General features: G+C 34.4%; 1 protein-coding gene across 1 annotated transcript in view; it reads right to left on the bottom strand.

Annotated features, from left to right (window-relative positions):
* Window positions 1–15,964, bottom strand: part of LOC134257096 (pneumococcal serine-rich repeat protein-like) — a gene marked incomplete at its 5' end in the record, with an annotated part of 115,429 nt that overhangs the window by 74,259 nt on the left and 25,206 nt on the right. The window contains 15 exons of the mRNA XM_062739739.1: window positions 4,494–4,619; window positions 4,819–4,941; window positions 5,174–5,299; window positions 5,539–5,667; window positions 5,816–5,980; window positions 7,523–7,689; window positions 7,936–8,131; window positions 8,897–9,142; window positions 9,469–9,672; window positions 9,875–10,015; window positions 11,792–12,043; window positions 12,387–12,606; window positions 13,021–13,280; window positions 13,518–13,716; window positions 13,811–14,131. Of these exons, the coding sequence (XP_062595723.1) occupies window positions 4,494–4,619; window positions 4,819–4,941; window positions 5,174–5,299; window positions 5,539–5,667; window positions 5,816–5,980; window positions 7,523–7,689; window positions 7,936–8,131; window positions 8,897–9,142; window positions 9,469–9,672; window positions 9,875–10,015; window positions 11,792–12,043; window positions 12,387–12,606; window positions 13,021–13,280; window positions 13,518–13,716; window positions 13,811–14,131 (2,875 nt within the window). The remainder of the gene's footprint in view (window positions 1–4,493; window positions 4,620–4,818; window positions 4,942–5,173; window positions 5,300–5,538; window positions 5,668–5,815; window positions 5,981–7,522; window positions 7,690–7,935; window positions 8,132–8,896; window positions 9,143–9,468; window positions 9,673–9,874; window positions 10,016–11,791; window positions 12,044–12,386; window positions 12,607–13,020; window positions 13,281–13,517; window positions 13,717–13,810; window positions 14,132–15,964) is intronic.

Here is a 15,964-nt window from a genome sequence, read left to right on the forward strand (position 1 = left end):
GTGTCGCTTCTCGCGTAATTACGCGGAAATTAATTCCTTGCATATAATAAGGAATCTACAGTAACAGTGTTTGGCTTTACTGAATCACACAGTGGACAGTTTAGATTCAACATGCATACATGTCTAAGAACTTATTTCTAGTTTCTACAAATGACAGGATCCAGGATACCTTGGATACAGGTGTGAAGGTCCTCTGCCAGTTTGAAGCCTGGATTACACTGGCAGTGGTAACTTCCTGAAGTGTCCACACAAATCTGTTGACAGTCATCAGTCCTAAGATTACACTCGTCAACATCTGAAATGTAATTTTGTGTTATTTAAAAAATGTACAGTAATTGGTGGGCATATGATTAAACTTCAATTTCTTAACCAAAGTTAAGTTTAAAAACTTTTCCAAACACTTCATCAGAATAAGAGTCTCTTACTTTTGCAAGTTTTGTTGTCATTTTCCAGTTGGAATCCATCACTGCATGCACAGCTAAATCCTCCCTTGATATTCTGACAGCGCTGGGAACAGTCATGCTGGTTAGTCGCACACTCATCAATATCTAAAAAACAATATCATTATAATCATCATATGCGATAAGCAACAAGTTCGACCTTACTTTCACCTCAAATGCTCACATTCTGTTCTTGAACTGCTTTTTATAAAACGTAAGATAAAATCTGTTTACAGGTTTTAACCTAGGATTACATAGCAAAACAAGAAAACAATATACCGTATCAGTGGAAATTTTAGCGAGATGCAAATTTAGCGATTTCTACCTAAGAACTTGTGTCTTATTTTTAGCGAGATGCAATTTTAGCGATTTTTAAATGCTAGCCAAAGAAACAAAGAAACTAAAAGAAATAATACACTATTAATTTTTAGCGATATTCAATTTTAGCGATGTCAGCACCCTTGCTAATAATGCCAAAATTAAATACTTGCTAAAATTTCTACTTATACGGTAAAAGTCCTTTGATTTTCCTTAAAATTTTTCACTTTTTTTAATTTACAAATTGTTTCCAAAAAATGTGCCTTCACTCCGCTTGGAATTCATGCTAAATGTCCACTTCCCTCTATGCTTAATTTATTATGTACATGTACAAGAAACTTTATAAAATATGATTTCTTCTTTATTGAGAAAACGAAAATAAAACTTTCAAAATGAAGCAGTAAATGCTTTATACCAGTACACTCTGTCTGACTGTTAGAGACTTTAGTGTATCCACTCTCACACTGACAGATGTAGGACGGCTCTCGGTTTACACATTTAGAGTTTGGTCCACAGTTGTTGGTCGAGTCGTTGTGACACTCGTTGATGTCTACAGAGCAGTCTGAGCCGGTCCAGCCAGTGCCACAAACACAGCCAATCACTGAGTCACAGTATAAAACACCCGCTCCACAACTGCACTGGTTCTCACAAGAGCTTCCCCATCTGTCTGTCTTGTTGCAACCTGAAAGGCAATGGTAAATAAATGTACATTCAAATATTTAAAACTTTATATAAGACAAATTAATCAACCTGAACTAGGCACTGCAAAATACAATGTATATATAACTACCTAATGAAAATTTTCTTAAATACCAGAAACTGTAACCCATTCTTTCCATAAATTTCTTATTCCTTTGCAATTGCAGATCACAGAATCATATTCATCAGAATTCTGTAGTTTGATGATGCTAGGGCTTATAGTTACTTGGAAATGAAACCTGCACCAGAAACTTTAACCTGTTCACTCAAGCGGAAAATGTAGGTCAGATTCAGCATCCGAAGCAAGCCCGGTAGTGTGCATCCTTAGATGTATCATCCATGCAAGTTTGGTCAACATAGGGCTTATAGTTACTTGGAAATGAAACCTACACCAAAAACTTTAGCCTGTTCACTCAAGCGGAAAATGTAGGTCAGATTCAGCATCCAAAGCAAGCCCGGTAGTATGCATCCTTAGATGTATCATCCATGCAAGTTTGGTCAACATAGGGCTTATAGTTACTTGGAAATGAAACCCACACCAAAAACTGCACCAAAAATGTTAACCTGCTCCAAAAACATTAACCTGGTCATTCCTTTGCTGAAATTGCAGCATCTGAAACTTTGTCTGGTACAATAAAACACACTAAAACCATCTTCCATGCATGTCTAATCAGTATAGGACACAGAAGTAATTAAAAAGAAAACTGCCTTGATGACTTACTCTGACATGTTTTCTTATCTGCCAGGAGGGCAGACCCAGCTGAACAAGAACAAAAGAATCCCCCTTCTGTGTTGTTACAGACTTCTGAGCAGCCATCTATAGACTCGGCACATTCATCAATGTCTACAAACAAAGGTACAAATATATAGTGTGCAGAATTAAAATATATCTAGAATATTAACTATTTAATACAATTAATGTATGCAATGTACTATAATAAAAAAGAATCCATTATCACAGGTTAATTAATGCATTAAATGAAAATTTACTAGTAAAAAGTTTTCCTACACATAATGTAAGCAAATTGTATCATAACTGGATGGATTAGATTTTGAATATCTGCAGACTTGCCATATTTAATTATAAAACAATCTCAATTTAGGCCAAAGCAAATCCAGTACTATCAATATGAAAATATATATATAGACATGGTTGCTAAAAAACAAATATATGGTTTAATTTATAGCAGATTAAAACTGATTTGTACAATACCTGTACAATTCCTGGATGTTTGATTAAACTGATAGCCTTGGTTACAGAAGCAGTATGGTGATCCAGAGCTGTTTGTTGTACACCCTCCTACACTGTTATCACAGGTAATGGTGGCTCCTTCACAGGGATTGGAGGCTGTTTATATAAAAGCAAGCACATGAGCTCACAGCAAGCACAACATGAGCACACAGAATAATATCTCTTCAAGATACTCTTTCTTATACCCTCCTCTCCTATTTAGTAATTTGGGAATACATATATATTCATTCATGTTCTTAAAGAACTAAACATAGTTGCTTGGGAATAAGACCTGTCCCTAAACCTTTATTTCAATCTACTCCAAAAATTTCACCTGGTCATTTTTATGGTAAATACTTATTAATCTGGCTTCAAATATAGCATCTGAAACCAATAATTGGTACAGAAAAACATACTAGATGAATCATCCATGCATCTCTGATCAATGAAGGACTTAGACAGAATACAAGTCCTATACATTAAATCTGGGATAATTACCAACATCTTTGAGGTGAGCTAGTATAGTATCAATATAACAATAACACAATACAACACATCTAAAAAGTAAGAAAATTAAAAACAAGAGGCCCAAGGGCCTTGAATCGCTCTTCTGATAAATTGTACAACCTATCACTTCTATTTGAAGCCTCTAACCCTAAGTATTCTAAGAGCCAAGTTGCATCAACTGACAAAGTTTGATGATTCTTAGCCAATTATAACTGAAGATATTTTAATAAAGCTATAAAAAAAAACCATAAGTAGGTCACAATGACCTACTTTAAGATTGAAGTTTTCTGAGGACTCAAGATGCATTAATAGACAAAGATTGAAGATTCTAGGCCAATAAGTATGTGAGATATTCAAAAGTAAGGCACATTAATTTTATCTACATTCTTGGAAAAACCAAAATGCATCAACTGACAAAGTTTGATTATTCCAAGCCAATAAGTACTGGAGATACTTAATTATAGCCATAAAATGTTAAAAGTAGGTCACTGTGATCTAATTTTTAGTAGGCAATTTTTGAAAGCCCAAAATACATCAACTGACAAAGTTTGATGATTCTCAGCCAATATGTATCTGAGATATTCAAAGTAAGTCACCATGCCCTACTTTTTGGTTGACATTCTCTGAAAACCCAAGATGCATCAACTGACAAAGTTTGATGATTCTAAGCCAATAAGTACCAGAGATCCTTAAATAAAGCCATAAAATGTCTGCCAAAACATAAAATCATATTAATTTCAGAAAATATCAAATACAAGTTGTCTAGCATGTATTTGAACTTGATTTATCACAGCTCAATAATGAAAGTATTCAGCTTTGCTACATTTATCAGGTAAATCTACAATGAAACTTTTTAAATGTTTCATAACAATAATACACATGTATCAATAAATTGAAAGAAGACCTACTTTTACAATCTCCTGAAGTGTCATTCCTTTGGTAACCCAAGCCATCAACTCACAAAGTTTGATGATTCCACACAATTTTCCGAAGATCCCTCAAATAAAGCCATAAAATGTCAAAAGTAGGTCACCGTGACCTACATTTTAGTCAGCATTTTTCAAAGTCCCAAGATGCATCTGACAGACCAAGTTTGATGACTTTGGATCATGCCAAGATAATGAAAACATTCTGGGTACAGTCACATGACTGGTTACAGTTCACACCCCAATGAACAGCATCACAAGCTACAAGATTAAATTAAACACAACTGATGCAAATTACTTTTAAGTACAAACCAATTTTATAATTTTAAACTGTCCATCAAAAATTTTTTTCTTCCATGAAAAAGAAATTACATGTGCAGGATTTTTGATCAGACATCAGCTGGAAGCCAGGATAGCAGCTACAGGAGAAACCTCCCACTGTGTTGGTACAAATTTGAGGACATTTCTTACTGGTTTGTTCTGCACACTCATTTATATCTACAGTACAGAAATCAAAACCAATGTTAACAATTTACTAGTATCTATATTTTCTAAGTATGATATTATTACCCATAAATTAATTTCAAAGATACATCAGATACAGAAATGATTATTCATTTTTTTATGCACAAGTGGATTTTGTAAGATCAATTTATTTGCATCTTCATATTCTACCATGCTTATGTATTGTGCGTACCATTGCAACTTTTCCCATCTTGTGCCAGAGTATATCCCTCATCACAGTGACATTTTGGAGACCCAGATTCCAGTGTGCAGGAATGTGAACAATTATGTGCTGAACAAGTAGGGCTTACAGCATCTATAGAATAGAGAGAAAATATCAAAGCAATATTGTACAAAAATATCAAATTTATTCAAAATGTTCCACATTAGATTTTTTGTTTCAAAGACATCCATGTTTTTCTTTAAATTTTATGCATTTCTCAGTTTTAATTAATTTGTAAGCACAATTGTTTAATCCTCTTTAAGTTTCAGCAGTGTTGGATTACTTATGTTCATCTATCCCCCCCTTTTCTTCTCCATTCACTAACCTGCTTGGCACATTTTGTTATCTGAGTTCAGACTGTACCCCTCTCTGCAGTAACAATTATAACTTCCATCTGTGTTGTTACAGAGTTGTTGACATCCACTTGTTTGTTCAAAACACTCATTCACATCTAAAAAGTAACAAAACATTGAATGTGACCTCCTCTTCAACCTTGTACAACAACAATAGCACTCAACGCATTTCCATGTATCTTTTCAAATAGACATTTGCCAGAAATTCTATATTCAATTATGTACTCTCAAAACTCAGTCCATAAAATGCACATATTTTTATTTGAATCTTAAGACCTTGTTTCACATTTCCCCCTGAGTTACCATTTTTCATGGTTTAATGCTTTATTATACCTACCAAGACAGGCCTGGTTCTGGTTGACATCAGTACGATACCCTGGCTCACAGCTACAGCTGAAGGACCCAAGAACATTTGTACAAATCTGGTGGTCAGAGCATTGACTGCTACTGCTACATTCATCTACATCTGTTAACAAAAATGATACACTGAAGGATTTTGCCATTCAGATCTATTATGCTTTTATTTTTTTTCTTTATTTAATTTTTAACATATTTTTAATATATTTTTCACATGTACCGGTACATTTGTGTATATAAAATGTTCATTTCCTTACCCACACATTTCCTCTCATTGCCATACTTGTAGCCGACTGGACAAGCACTGCACTGGAAGGCCACCCCCGTGTTGTTGTGATCTGTCGGGGAGTTATCTGTACATATAAAAGGGGGCTGACACGGGTTGTCATGACAACCATCCACGTCCACGGAGCAGTCAATACCTACAGTATTGGTATGCAAATTTTAATACAAGATGAACTTAAAAATACCAGACACATAGTTACAATGATAATTCATTTCTTTATGGTCACACCCGATTTTGTAACCCATAACCCGATTATTAATGTAAATGACCCGGCATACCATGCAGCTTCACCCATCTTGTGCAAGAGACCAACAGTGAATATTTCCCGATTTCCAGTGATTTGGTGTGAACAATTATGTGCTGCACTTTTACCTTCCAGTTACAACCCAAGCTTAGATCTACGTAAACAATGCCGATGGATTAATTATCAGTGCAGGTGTAAACAATTAATTTGGGTGTTGTTTTGACAAATCAATGTTTGAAGTCAATTAAAATGACTTCCGATAGAACTAGATCGTTATCAGGGCCAGCAGGAACAAACTGAACCAAACACATGTCTCTGATTGAACCAAGAAAAAGAGAAACAATATTTATATAGGCCTACATCTTTGAAAAAAACTTTCATTCTAGATAAACTAAAGTGATCGAAGACAGTGTAGGCCTAACTTCACATTTAAATATATACACATTGCAGTAGTTAATTAATTAAGTGAGAGGAAAAATAACTTCAAAACTACAATTGGTATACTTTCAAATTAAGCAGAAACTGAAAAGGCTTTTTAAAAAAATGGACACTTACTTCAGGTCAATACTGAAGTATGAAACCTTCAATTGTCTTTTTTAACATGTAAATTTAATCAAATTATGTATGAATTTTTTGTCATTGTAAATTTAAGCCTTTTTCAATAATGGAATTCTCAATACACAAAAACTTTGTATATATATAATTATGTATAAAATTTAATCATGGTAAGTATGTCGTGAATGTCGTTACGCGTTATGACCAGATTTTTTACTTTCCAAATCTGGTCATGACCAGATTTTTACATGCTGGAGGTTGGCAAGTATGGACAAAGGGACAATAGAACAGTTTCACATGTATGGACCAAGATAAATTCCATTATAGCTAGGCTTTAATCTTATGATCATGATAACTTAAATTTCCATTATATATGAAGGCTCCTAAATTCATAGTTAGGTAATTGATTGTTCAAAAATATTTCAAATATTATGAACAGATGTAAATGAAATTTAAAACTTGTGATGACTTAACCCCCTTCCCCGCAGTCATGCATTTTAACGCATATACCATTTCCTATTTCTAATGCAAAATCATGCATATTAATTATTATACCGTTTCCCAACAATTATGCATCTTCTCGCACTTCAAAAAGTTTGTTTAATCTTCAATTTAATGCCAATTTCCTTTGATGTTATACTTGCTAAAATCTCATAAAATAAGAAAAGTTATTTTCTTATTAAAATATTACGTCATAATAGTATTTACGTGGTATAAATTAAGAAAATCCGCGTAATTTACGCCCACCAAACTTTAGTACTCAATATAAATGTAAGAAACTTGTACTGCACTAAAAAGTGCTTAAGGGTATGTTGCAATAGTTGCATAACAGTTTAGTAAGTTGTAGAGTTAATGTGTATGAAGAATTGGATTGCCTACCTTCATAACCAATGTTACAGATGCAAGGTGCAGTAAACTGGTTGGGTGTTGATGTTGGTTTTGGGTGATCAAAGTCACAGGTTCCATTACCAGAACAGCCAGAACATTTGACGATAATCACTGTGAGAGTGTTAGAGGCAGATCCTGCATTGTCAACAGCCCAGAAACTATAGGAAAGACAATTTAACCACTCAGTTACAACAAATATACAACTGAAATCATTTATTAGAGAGTTAAAGAACGAGAGATAAGCAAACTTTGTTTTTCACACAACACTCACCTGATATGGTAAACTCAGGTTATAATTAATAAACTTGTAACAAATTAAACCAAAACAACGCGTCAAGTTAATGCACATGTACATGTATCATGTGTATATCATAACTAAATTAATCAATATCTGCAAAGGTTACCTAATTTGTTGGTCATCCGTTGTAGGAAGATATGTGTAGGATATGTTGGCAGTGCCCTTCCCAGTAGAATTACTATCTGGGCTCACTGCAGTGACCAAGTTTCCATCTGAGTCAGTGGCCTGTACCACAAGTATTAGAGGCTGTCCTATTGTGGCATTGACAAGCAGAGCCCCCGTTATTTCAGGAGCTGTGTTAGCTACAATAAATCATATACATGTACAGCTGCTCGTCACATAATGGTATGCACTTCTGATGATAGAAGTACTGTTTTCCTCAACTTCATAAATGTGTACGATGTTTTGAATCCTAAATTTATTGCTGACAAAATTGCTACACTTAAAGCCTTTTTAACAAATGCAGACCTGTTTACCCATATCGTTGTTTCTCAGTAATTTTGATGAAATCTGTCTGTGAGATTTGGCATTTGCCAGTAAGATTTCATTTTTCATTGATTTTACATATATCTATGGAGACTGTTTCTCTGATTACTAAGTCGCTGGCGTGGCAGAGTAGACTTGATCCTTACATCGAGGGTTCGGATCAACTGAGTCTGACATTTATAACCTGACTCCAATCTTCTAATGGAATCATGAGTCTTATTCTAAAGATTAAAAGGAGGTCCCACAGCTGGCACGAATATAAGATCTCCCACCTCTCAATGGCCCGATAGAGGACAAAATTGTGTGTTTTCTCCACCGGCAACTTGTGGCGTTTCCATATGAGTGAAAGACTTTCGAGAAGGACATTAAACAACGTACAATCAATCAATCTGATTACTTAAACGAACATCACGAAAACTAACTGCAAAATTACGAACAAATGAATTACCGATTTCCGTATTTTCGTAACATGAAGACGTCAGACGTATTTTGTACTAAAAATCTGTATAAAATACGGCGAAATTGTAAGAGTAAACAGGTCTGCAAATGATTTTGCAGTGGATTTCCAGACTGATATATACCTGCTTGTAGTTTCCTCAGTTCTAAAGCTTCAAGGATGTTCTTAGAATTCTCTGCTATATCCTTATTATTGGTAGCAAGGTAATCATAAAGACAGCCAGCATCCCCCTTACATGTCTCATTTGCTTTCTCAATCAACGTAGCATTGAAATCTTCCAGAAAGATTGGCGTAAAACTGCTGTTTTGAAACATCCCACAATTTTCTCCAACTCTATAGGTAAAAATGGAATTGGCACAATCTAGCCGCCCTGGAAAAAAAAAGATTGTTGATCAAATGGTTTGTCTGATTCACTCCTAACCTATCTCCAAACTTCAAATGGAACCATGAGTCTTATTAAAGAATGTTTTGGTATCCAGCACATATCAGAACAGCATGTAATATATATTATGTAAATTTGATCTGTCAGACAATTTTTATCTTCTTATGTCAGTGTAATAATCATTTTAAGATAATGTGTAACATTTGATTTTACTAGATTAAGAATAATATATACATGTATCAGCATAATGCTGATTTTTGTAACAAACAGAATTTCGTATCTAGGAGTTGTTGCCCTTTTCAAGCAATGCTTACAAGATTCTCCAAAGTTGTAGTATATTTCCTTTTCACTGGAACGTTCTGACATCACTGTTCCATTTCTCAAGGTCAAATCATCTGTGGGGTCATCATTAATATTTCCCAAAAGTCCTCCGTTTTCGGTCTTGATTGATAAAGACTTTGGAATGAGGATATTCAAATCCAGCATTTGGACTTCATATGATATTTGTAAAGCTATTTCTGAAAATCAAATAAATTTTTTTTTTAATTTTGTTACAAAATCAGTGAACATTTTCAGGCGAAAAAATAATAATTGTTGATTTTTTGAAAAATAACAGAAATTTAGCTTATATTCTTTCATTATCTCTTCATATCTAAAAAATATTAATCAAGGAATAAGTCAAAATCAAAATTAAGTTTACAGATACTTGTATTGTCTTACCTGAAGGGAAAAGAATCAGCACTGAATGATTGCCAGCATGATATCTAGAGAGTCGAAGTTTATTGTTCAAGGAACATAGGTAACTGGTATCACTGTAGAACTCATTGGTGACATCAAGCCCATTACAATACACAATTATACCTACAAAATAAAAAATATAGATTAAGACAAAAAATAATCCTAGAAATGAACAATACATACCTACTCTTTAGAATAATAATTAAAGGATGGCACAATATATTTTTTTTTTTTTTTTTGGTGTAAATTTGTTTATTATACAGTTAAAGTATATGATTGAGGGAATTAGCAAGATTCCGCTTCCCCAATGCCAGATCTATTTCCCAAGGCGAAGCTGAGGGAAACAGTCCTGGTCGAGGGGAACTTGAATCTTGTTAACTCCTGCAATGATGTACTTTGAACTGCTTTATTATACCATTACAATTGTTTAATTTAGAGGATTCAGATAGCATGATTTCAAAGAAGGGATTAGCTCAATGAACTAACACACGGGGATTTGTCCATTCACATATCATACCTATGTAAAATTAAAATCTAGAGGATTAACTCTTTTCCCCTTAGACCTTTCCCTCCTTTACCCCTTAATGACGACTTTTGACGCCTAGCCCCCAACTCTTAATGACGACTTTTGACGCATGTGTATTTCATTGTTGATTTGACTTGAAATTACCGCTTGTATACGAATTATTTGAGCACAGGTGGCCACCTGCAGTTTAACAATAGATGATTGCATCATACTACCGTTAGAAATCACGTGATTTACCTGTGTAAACAAACAAGTCCCACCAAAATTCAAAATGGCGGACTGTTACATACGATGTTTTTTGAGCATATAACTCAGTCAATAGGCAATATTTTCTCATCCAGTAAAGCAGTACATGAAGATCAAGCTATAAACTACCTATTTCTTGAAAGGTTTAAAAATTATAATGATCTATATGTGTTTTATACTCCAACATAACACGAAAATTTTGTGAAGTACACCGCGCAGTGCCGATTTCGTTACCTGTTTCTCACAAATTCAGAACATACCTTCCAGTTTATACATATTTATAAATGTAAAGGTGTAGGAAATAATTATTTTAATAGAATTGGATCATTAAAGTATCCAAAAACGTCCAGAAATCAAGTTTTAGCACACAAGTCTAAAAATTTGTTGGCGAGATTGACATAGAAGTAGCACTGCAATTTATTGATTTCTGAGGAATTAAACCAGAGACATATATGTTTTATATGTCTCTGATTAAACTTATAAAATTGATAATAAATGATAATTTAACCATCAATTATATCATCACACATAATTTTTATTATTTATACAGACAATTTTGGCTTATCAAAGTCGTTTTACATGTTGAAAATATCTATTTTGCTACTTTCACCTGAATTATTTATTTACATATAACTCCGATCAAAATTTTGCAAATAGATTTTAAAACTTTAATTAATATTACGAATCCAATGACATATAATACATAGCATAAATAAATTTTTTTGACCCTTATTAGTTCAGTTTTAAACTGCACTCAACTAAAACGCTCTAAGGGGCAGCCAGGCAAACACTCTAAGGATATGGCCAGTGCATCAAATCGTGGCATTAAGGGGTAAAGAGTTAAGGATAACCAGGAATTAAGCTTTCGACCCAGGAATTAGCTAACATGACTAAAGCACGAGGATTAGTCCATTCATGAAAATTTCTAGGGAATTAGTCACATCTAAGGATCTACTGTTAGATACTAGGGAAAAAATCAGTAGAGTTATAATTTACTAGCTATAGTTTAACAAACAAAGAAAAACACAGGATTTAACAGCAAATATGAAAATGGTGTGCAGAGCTAACTGTGTTGAATACAAGTTTTTCTTCATTACTTTCACAGTTAACAATTTCTAAGACTGTACCATTTTTTTCCAGGTTGACTTCAACTTGGGCAGTGACATTGTGCTCTCCTCTTGCAGCAAAAGCACTGAATATAGTGGCATGGACATCAGCACCAGTTATACTTTGTGCTAATGTTGTACGGGATTGTAGCTCAAAAATGGTCGATTTACTAGAAATGTTTTTGACTTCAAGCATGGTGTATTCACCGAGACCATTGTACGTGTATTTCAGGCCATCTATAGTGTTTATATGTGGATCTCCATAGCTGGCTCCTGTAGAAAAAAATATACTTAAAATTATTTTTCTGTTGATCGTTATTTTCTTGTACATGAACGAGCATGTCAAAATATCATTTTCTAATTTTTCAAACAATCTAAAGTATATATCGACATGTAGCAAACATTACTATCATACAGGCTTTTCATCTATCTTCAATTTGAACATGATGATGCACATAAAATATCTCAATTCCCAAAAAATTATTGCAAACATGAATAAATTGATATTAATTGTAATTTTCTCATAAACTTAAAAAAAAAAAAAATAATGCATAAAACATATTGCAGGTAGATGGGCTGTACACAGGCTGTTTGACATTTTTAGTGAAATACATACCCCTTTCTGGTGATCTATAGTTCAAGCAGTTGTCTGATGTCCTCTGGGCAAAAAATACATTGCAGAGCCCTGCCTCAACACAGCACCAGTTGTATGGCACTGTGTCATAGCTCTGTGATAGGGAGGGATACAATAGAGGGTTATATAGGTAAATATAGCCAGAGCCAGCCACACCTGTCAACAAGGGCCCCTCAGCTGAGCTACTGCTGTAGCAACATTTCTACATTCAAAGACAAGCACATATAAACATATAAATAAAAAAAAACCATAAAAAATATTTATCAAAAACTAACTACCCATGAAATATACTTTAAAGTACTCCGTATGATGTCAGTCTCAAAATGTCAATTAATTTGCTGAACTGTAAACATATTTAGTGAACACATCACATATGATGCAATTATTTTTTCTTACATGCACTTGGTCATTTTCCCACAGATATACAATTTCTGTTCAATCCACAAGTAGAATATTATGCAGATTTTGGATTAACATTATAAATCCTTAATCAGGCTAATAGTTTTTAAGTATGCTATGATAAATTGTACAGAAAAATGATGGCTCATATATATGTGAAGTGGAAATTGACCAGTATGTCTACTATATATATACAAATAAATTTCTTATGCCTTACCCTAGTAAAGGTATATCCAGTGGGGGAGTGGACTTTGAAATAACAGCCTGGTTCTGCAGAGCTGGCAATAAAGCGAGGGTCCGTCCTGACCTGATGTATGTTACATGGGCATGCTACCAGCAGTGAGTGAGCCAGGGTAACTGATTCCTGCTCTGCCTTGGCTGTGGTGATTCTCCAATTCTGGCATCTCTCCACGTAGTTTATGGCAGAACTTGAACAAGTGTCCAGCTTATAAACCCACAACCCTTTGGTATTTTTAGCTGTAAAGGTTATGAAGATAAATAAGACAGCTGATCTATATAATAATACATAAATACATATACTTCCAAAAAATCAGAAATAAATTTCATGACAAAACAATGAATATTTTGAAAAATTTATATTTCCAACCTAAGGCACTTACTTTACTTTATTAAAATTGAAATAATTTTTTTAAAATCAATACCATTCCACAACACTTAATTGTTGAGCAATTTATCTATGCAACTATGTTATACCATTATCACCGCTGTTGATGACTTCATCATATATGGCATTGGTGAGGGACCCTGGATGGTTGAAGATGCTACTTGGGGAATTTCCACATTTGTAACCCAGCATTGCTGGCTTTGGAGGCAGAAAGTTCATGGCTTTGAATAAATATGCTGCATAGGTTGTCACTCCATCACTGATCAACAGGAGTTGAAAGGTAGCATTCTGATTAAGAAAATTATTATTGAATTTTACATGAGGGATTAAATGAAAATAACTCATCCATTACATCTCACACAAGGATTACAATGGTTGTTACCTGTAGAGCATGATCCCGTGCAGGAGATTGTACCACATTTTCCCAAGTGACCACAAGTGCTGTGTTTGGCTCAAAGGATCCAGCTACACTGCTATCTCGGAAGTTTTCCACAACTATTGACTTTACTTCGGTCAATACATTGGAGACATTCGCAGATCCAAATTTGTTGTACAGCTGATACCAGATTTTTGAGTCCATACTTAGGTCAACATCTGACCATAATGGTGCCACCATTTTCTGTGGATCACTGTTTGGTTTAAGGTTGGCTGGTTTTTGACTTTCATAGTTTGAATCAAATGTAATGTATCCATTGGTATAAATCTGAAAGGAGCAGGAACATACATGTACATACTACTTTAAAAATAAAATTTATCATGTTGATAGTCAATGTTCAATTAAGAAAAATTAAGCAAAATGCTCGCAGCAGCCCAAAGCTTACAAAGTGAAGGGCCTGACTAGGAATTGGCTTATTTTGCCCTTATAACATTATTAATTACAGAAAGAGCTAATGGTTGCTATATTTTTGAGTTGACATGCTGAGAATTTTATTTTATTTTATAACCATTAACATGATTAAAATTTATCATTCTGCATGATCTGGTTAATGACATATATTGTTTCAATAGTTGAATCCACACTTTTTAAAAGTTATGTCCCTTGGTCGCCATCTTTTTGGGGAAAAACCCATAGAATCCTCACAGTAGCCTTTATAGTTTTCTGACTTGTAACTTTGTCATCTGGTTAGAAAAATTAAGTGCATCTTGTAAATGATTGCCCCAAGATGGGGCTATACCCATATATCATGATATAGCAAAAGAAAATTTTTTAACACAGTGGATTTATCAGAGCACACCCAAATGTTTAGTAACATAAAGAGCCGTAAAAGAGGAGAACTGTCATTTCTTTCCCTTTTGGTTGACCATGACGTTGACCCCAAAAAGGGACATAACTATTGCAAAGTGTGGATTGGACTATTATGACACTTTTCATTCATGAATAATTTTGAAATTGTAAAAAAAATGTCCCCATGTATTCCTCACACATTTGAAAAAGATGAAATCATCAGGCTGCGGGATAATGAAACAGACTTAATTGTTAATGCTTAAACAGGTTCTACTATATTCATTCAACAGTCCAATCCATAGGTTACAAAAGTTGTGTCCCTTTGCAGGGTCAATCAAAAGTTCAAGAAACAACGTTCCTTCTCTTAATGCTCCCAAACATTTGCAGGTGTGCTCTGTTTAAACTAATGTTTATTTTTTTTCTTTCAATGCGTGGGTAGCACCATTTTCGGACAATCAGTGCAAAAAAGGCAAAGTTTTTTCCACTCAAATTAAAAAATCACAAACTACGGTGAAGATTCTATCGGTTTTCCCCCTAAGATGGCGGCCAAGGGAAATACATGTAGGCCTGTTTGGATTCAACTATATTGAACTTTGCACCACTGCGGTTTGTTCCGATTAATTTGTCACCTTTCTTTTTGACAACCCTTATACCAGAAGATAAAACAGATAGGAAGGTAGCTTTAAAAGAAAAATACATGTATATTTAAAAGTTTAGGTGTGGTCAAATACCAGATAAAGATTAATCAAAATCCTGGGCGACCCTCCAAAATGGCGACCAGGGGAAGTAACTATACATTAAAGGATAGACCAGCATGCGGATTTTAACATGAAGCTAAATAAATGGGTCACGAACTTACCACTTATAAGCAACTTATATCACTAAATGTTAATCATAGCTCAGCATCTTATAGCTACCGTTCTGTCAAACTCCCGCCACTTTTTGAAGGAAAAGATTAACTCTTACTAGCGCACATTCGACTTTCTTGATAATTAAAAATCACATCAGGGGACGAAATGTGTGACACGAATGGCACCCTTTCAACAGTTACACACACGATTACATACATGGACAGAAGCGGAAATGATGAAGTAAAGTAATTTTCGGTCGTTATGGCATAATTATATACAAGAGCCCGAAATACTGATAGAGACGAAATCCGACTTCCCTCAGGATCACAGGTGTGTAGCGCCTTTTCTTTGTCATGTTTGTTGTAGGCCTATTTCGCATTCTGATCATGCAGGTACAGTGACATAGCGTCGTTTTTGAAATTGGGAGGGGCCAGTCAGAGAAAAAAAAACAATTTACCTG

The sequence above is a fragment of the Saccostrea cucullata genome, unplaced genomic scaffold, assembly GCF_032062105.1.
Source record: "Saccostrea cucullata isolate Sc308-1 unplaced genomic scaffold, CSIRO_AGI_Scuc_v1 ctg14, whole genome shotgun sequence".
Classification (NCBI taxonomy): Eukaryota; Metazoa; Mollusca; class Bivalvia; order Ostreida; family Ostreidae; genus Saccostrea; species Saccostrea cuccullata.